Below are 6,551 nucleotides of genomic sequence, written 5' to 3' on the forward strand. Positions count from 1 at the left end.
TTTTGACAGCATCACAAACCTTAGATTTCAAATTTTGAATTATGATTTCTTGTTTTTCCAGTGCCTCTAATGCCTCATTTGTTTTCTCTGCGTTGTTTTGGATTGTTTTTTTAAGTTCCTCCTGATTTTTTACTCTAGTGTCCTGTAATTCTTCAAGTTTGTTTTTCATCCATGGAAAACATTCAATCATCTTTTTTTTTTTAAAAAAAAATTCTGCATCAGAAAGATCCATAAGACTTTCTGGCTTCATGAAATCCATTGCTACTGTGTCATTTGGGGGGGGGAGATATCTTGTTTTGAGCTTGCGTGGTGACTGAGCTACCCTGCTTCTTTCAAGACATTGAAGTGGAAGAGGTTTTGAAAACTAAGGTGATAGTTGGTTCTTGGTTTGATGTCACTACTTCTCTATCGAGATGTCCAGTACCTGCCTTTTGCTTAAGCTGGTGGGACCAATGTGGTAGGGCCAAACAGCAGTTTGTAGTCTAAGAAAACGAAATCTTAATTATTGGACAACTTTTTCAAGTGAGGTTGAAAAATGCTATAAATTTGATCTATGTGTTTTTGTTTTTTGTGTTGTTTTTTGTTTTGCTTTGGTTTTGTTTTTGGTTTTCTTTTCTTTAAGTCCTGGCACGAGGGCCGAAGGCCCGAGGGCCCCAAAGTTCAGAGCTGGCAGCAGGATCACGGACTGGGGCGGGGGAAGCGATGCGATACCTGAAGACGGGGGATGTGGGTCCCCCTATATATTTCTTACATGCTTTTTGTTTTGTTTTTCATAATTGAACATTTTATTGCAAATGATAAATAAAGAGAAACATGGAAATTTGTAAACTTTCAAAAGTAAATATATTTATAAACATATGATAAAAATAGAAAGTTTTGTGACTCTAGAGTTCACTGAAAATATTTGAAACTATTTTATATACATTCATTATAAACGACTTTCCCACAAAGCTTACCTGAAAAGTGTGAGTGACATTTAGCTCAGTTTTACTGACTTTACTACAGACAATGGAATATTTTTAAAAAATAATTTCATATTGGTGCTGGGATAATAAGATGTAATTTTCTGTACTTGGATTATCTAATGGAGTCATTGTTATTTAAAATGAGAAAAAATGAAGAATGCATGATACTGGCAACCAGCAACTCTAGTAGAAAGACTAAACAAATTCAATGTGGATTCGAAGATAATTCTATTTTGTTAATCACCTAGTTCATAGTATAGATTAGGTACAATACAGTATGCTTCCAATTGATTCAATTCAATGCTCTTAAAAATAGATATTAATTTCATACTGTTAACCCTAAATAATTTTTAAGAACAACCTATAGTCTTAAAAATAAAACCAAAGACTATTGACCTAAGAGTATAAGTCAACATATAAAATGAAACCATTTTCTTTACAGAACTAGAAAAAGCTTTTTATTTGTTCTGTGGGAGCAATCATTAAGGATGTATAGGTATTTACAAAGTAAATACTAAGATGGCTACAGTCACGATATAAAGTTGTACATGACTCTAGCAGTTAAGTCTAACATAGAGATCCAGCATTTTGCATATTTCTTCCTAAGGCAATCATTCTCATCCTTTATCTTATGTCATATTCTGTTCATTTTCGTTAACTCTATATTTGCCTACATATGGCCAGGAAGTAATAGTCCTTGGAGAAGGACATCATGTTCAGAAGAGTGGAGGGACAACACAGGATAGGTAGACACCAGATGAGATGGGTTGTTACAGTAACTGAGGAAATGAGGGTAGTTGTGTCACAGTCAGCTACCTGACAGCACATAACAACAACAACAACATATTTCAGTTACTTTGCATTCTGTGAAATTACCACCCTTTGGCTCAAAATAGCTAAGCTGTGCCAGGCCAGGTAGGGGGGCATTTGTTTTGATCTATTTATCTCCTTAATCACTACTTTCATCCAGTGTCTTCTTGATCTAATTATTTATCCTCCCATTTGAAACCTGGACCTTCAGAATTCTCATCTGTGTCAGTTTCACTTTATTTCTCAGGTCTCTGTTGTAGAGAGATGGCATGGAGTATTTTACCAATTAATACTACTACCTCCATGCCTTCCTCAGGTTAATGTGATGATTCATTATGGGGGTTTATTTTGTTTTGTTACTAATAACTTTCATTATTCTGCCTTCTGAAAAATTCTTTCTCTTTTTTTAAGTTCAGTTATGGATTTTATAAGCCTTTAAAATATTTCATTTAGGAGTTTGGAGAATAAGGATTTTCATGCTAATTTAGGTCATTATTTTGTGTGGCAATATAAACTTAAGCTTCTCTTGATGAATCGGTAACACATCATCTACTTCTTTAGAAGAGTTATACAGAAAATGTCCAAATGAAATTAGCAAAGTACTGGTTCAAGAAGTAACTTTCTTGATTCAAAGCATTTAAAGCATTCACACTAAGAAATTTGACATACCCACAATTTGAAAAAGTAACAAAGTGAAAATGGCTGATAACCAAGATGGGAATGAGTTAGCTGTATAATTTTTTTAAAGATTTTAAGGAACGTTTATAAAGAACTTGGATTTCCATTCATTCATTGTTGCTCATTTAGCTATATCATTTTTTAAACCTCATTTTTATGAAATATATGTTAACTTTATTTTTGTTATATGTTATAGGCTATACTTACGAAGAGAAATAAACTTCAAAGATTGGGAGGATCTGAACTCAACATTTGGGTAAGATTTATTATTTTTTTAATTTATGTAATATAGATGTCAATAAAATCATTAAAATGTTAATAATTTATACTTGATATGTCTTTTGAATTGCTTCCTATTTTAAGGACATAATCCTTGGTAAAGACACGAATAATTTTAAAGACATTCGGTCTTTCATTTTAGCAAGACTGTCAAGCTTTCTGTCATTTCCTTTTCATTCTGCCATATGTACATTACTTTTTAAAGTTATTTTTATTGTGATTTTAATGAAAGCTTACAGAAAAATTGGATTTTTACTCATTCCTTGTTGCACATTTTCCTCCCTAACCCTCAGTTCACTTTTCTTTTTTTTCAGTACAATTAAAAAAATTCATTGTTGCATAATTTCCTTCCCACCCCACCCAGGTTCTCTTGGCTGTGCATCTCATATTCTGAACTGTTGTAATACAGATAATGCCTAATCATATATTCTTTTTAAACAGTTCTTTCCTTCATCTGTTTCAATAGAGTATTCATTATTTATCCCCTCCTTTCTTAGTTTCTCCCCTACCCTGTTTTAGTCCTATTTTGTAACAGTGTTATGTAGTATTTTTTCTTTTGTGACTGAGATATTTCACTCAGCGTAATGTCCTCCAGGGTCAACATGCTATGTACTATTTTGAGTTCCTTGTTTTCCAGTGTTGTGTAGTATTTTGTTGTTGCTATTGCTATTGCTATGTGCCGTCTGCAACTCATAGTGACCCTATGTACAACAGCCCTAAACCCTGCTCTATCCTGTGCCAGTCGCACTGTCTCTGACACACCCATCCTGATTATCCTAGTCACTGAATCAATCCACCTCATAGAGGGTCTTCCCCTCCTACTCCGTCCCTCCACCCTCCCAAGCATGACGTCCCTCTCCAAGGACTGGTCCCACCTTGCAACATGTGCAAAGTACATTAGACAAAGCTTTAGAATCTTTGCCTCCAAGGAACATCCTGGTTTCACCCTCTCTAGGATCAACCTGTTGTTCTCCTAGAGTCCATGGTATATTCAATACTCATCTCCTCCATGGTATATTCAGTACTCATCTCCAGCACCACAGCTCGAAGGCATCAGTTCTCCTTCTATTATTCCTAGTCATTATCCAGCTCTCTGATGCAGAGCAAGTAATTGCAAAGACTATGGCCTGATTTAGACACACCTTAGTCTCCAGGCTGACGTCGTTGCTTTTCAGTACTTTGGAGAGGTCTCTGACAGCAGTCTTTCCCAATGCAATTTGTCTTTTTATTTTCTGGATGCTGGTACCAGGAGTGTTGATGGTAGAGCCAAGCAAACTAAAGCTGTTAAAAATCTCAATCTCTTCACCATCTATCCCACTGTTGCCAAATAGCCCACTAGCGAGAATCTTTATTTTCTTGATGTTGAGCTTCAATTTATATTAAAGGCTGAAATCCTTGACCTTCTGCAGCAAATACTTCAGGGCCTTCTCAGTTTCAGCAAGTAGGGTTGTGTCATCTGCATAACACAAATTGTTGAGGAATCTGCCTCCAATCCTGATTCCACATTTCTCCTCACAGAGCCCAGCATCCTAGATAATCTGTTCCACATATAGATTGAAAAGGCATGGAGATAGGACACATCCCTGGCATACACCCTTCCCAATTTTGAACCATGCAGTGTTTCCTTGCTCTGTTCTGATGACTGTATCTTGGTCCAAGTATAAGCTTCATATAAGCACAATCAAGTGTTCTGGGATTCCCATTCTTCTCAGAGCCAGCCACAGTTTGTTGTAATCCAACCAGTCCAATGCCTTTTCATAGCCAATGAAACACAGATAGACATTCCTCTGGTACTCTCTGTTTTTAGCCAATATCTATCTGAGATTAGCTATAATATCCCTAGTACCACAGCCTCTTCTATTCCATTACCTTGTTTAATTCTTCTATCCACTTTGAATTTTTTGTCTTATTGACCTTCTTTTCAAAACAACTTTACTCACAGTTTTTTCTCCATCTTTCCTTTTATCTTTCCTCTGCACCTTTCTACTATCTCTTTCTGCTTCCAATTTTGGATTCAGTTACTCTTGTTCTTAGAACAAAATATCCTCCCTTAGCCATCTTACTTCAACTTGGGAATTTGAGATTCTTCCCAATTTTCTAAATGGATATCCATGCTATCTCTACTACTACACTTTTTTTTTCTAATTAATATTTTGTTTTGTGCCATCGAGTTGCCTGCTACTCAGAGCAACCCTATGTATAATAGCTCTGAACCTCGCCCTATCCTGCTATTTTCAATGTCTCCAACACATTGTCCTCAATACCCCAGTTACTATGTCAGTCCATTTCATCAGTGGTCTTCCTCTTCTGTTTTGTCTCTTCTCCAAGGTCTGGTCTCTCCTGGCAACATTACCATAGCGTGTGAGATGGAACTACAAAATCCTTACCTATAAGGAGCAGCTTGATTTCACTTTATTCAGGAAAGTCTTGTTTATTCTCTTGGTGGTCCATTATATGTTTGATACTCTTCTTAAGCACCACCACTCAGAGGCATCGATTCTTCTTCTGTCCCCCTTAGTTATTGTCAGGCTCTCCATTACATAGCAAATAATTGCAAGGACCATGGCCTTAGTCAGGCACACCTTAGTCTCCAGATTGACATCATTGCTTTTTAGCACTCTAGAGAAGTTCCCTGACAGCAGATTTTCCCATGAAATTCATCTTGTTTTTCTGGCTGCTGGTGCCAGGAGTATTGTTTGTGGAGCCAAACAAGTTGAAAGTGTTGGACAGATTATTTGATGGTAAGAAGATGGGTTGATTTCTGGGGTCTCGATTCTATTCCAATGATCAGTAGGTCATTTGCTGTACCAATATGATGTTGTCTTGATTACTATGGCTGTGTAGTAGGCTTGAGGTCAGAATTTGTCTTTCAGTGATGTTTTGCTTATTTATGGTTTATTTCCTTTCTAGATAAACTTGGAAATTGCCTTTTCCAACTAGTTGAAGAATGGCATCAGTATCCGTACGGAGATTGCATTGAACTTGTAAATTGCTTTTGGTAGAATTGTCATTTTCACAATATTGAGTCTTGCTATCTATTAACATGGTATATTCTTCTATTTTTCTAGGTATCTTTTTTGTTTGTTTTAGTATTATTTATCATTTTCTTTATATAAGTCCTTTGTACCTTTAGTTAGATTTATTCCTAAGTACTTAATCTTGTGGTTACCTATTATAATTGCTATTGATTTTCTTATTTATGTTCTCTTTGCTGTTTTAGAGAAATTGAGTTCTCAGGTGTGTCACTTGTCAACAGCATATTGATGGGTTTTGTTTACATTTCTGAAGTGCTACTCTTTTTTTCTTTACTTAAACCATTCACATTCAATGTGATTATTGAAAGTCAAGGTTTTATTGCTGTAATTTTGTGAAGTGTGTGTGTGTGTGTGTGTGTGTGTATTGTTGCTGGTGATTTGATCCTTTCACTTTATCGCGCTATCTCTGTGTGAAGGAATTCCTTTAGCATTTCTTGCAAAGTTGGTCTTGTTTTCACTTGCTGTTGTTGTTATGTGCCATTGAGTTGCTTGCGATTCATAGCAACCCTTTGTACAAGAACCCTAATTGCCATTCTATCTTGTACCAACCTTGCCGTCTCAAACACACTCATTCCAACCATTCTACTCACAGAATCGATCCATCTCATCGAGGGTCTTCCTCTCCTGCACCGTCCCTCCACTTTCCCAAGCATGCTGTCCCTCACCAAGGACCAGTCCCTCCTTGCATCATGCCCAAAGTGTGTCAGACGAAGCTTCAGAATCCTTGAATCCAAGGAGCATTCTGGCTTCACCCTCTCCAGGACAAACCTTTTGTTCTCCTAGC

General features: G+C 36.5%; 1 protein-coding gene across 1 annotated transcript in view; it reads left to right on the forward strand.

Annotated features, from left to right (window-relative positions):
- Window positions 1–6,551, forward strand: part of LOC102847854 (probable C-mannosyltransferase DPY19L2-like) — a 140,149-nt gene that overhangs the window by 54,760 nt on the left and 78,838 nt on the right. The window contains exon 9 of the mRNA XM_006887596.1: window positions 2,650–2,709. Within this exon, the coding sequence (XP_006887658.1) occupies window positions 2,650–2,709 (60 nt within the window). The remainder of the gene's footprint in view (window positions 1–2,649; window positions 2,710–6,551) is intronic.

This window comes from Elephantulus edwardii, unplaced genomic scaffold (assembly GCF_000299155.1).
Source record: "Elephantulus edwardii isolate Elephantulus edwardi_28Jun2011 unplaced genomic scaffold, EleEdw1.0 scaffold00059, whole genome shotgun sequence".
In the NCBI taxonomy this organism is placed as follows: Eukaryota; Metazoa; Chordata; class Mammalia; order Macroscelidea; family Macroscelididae; genus Elephantulus; species Elephantulus edwardii.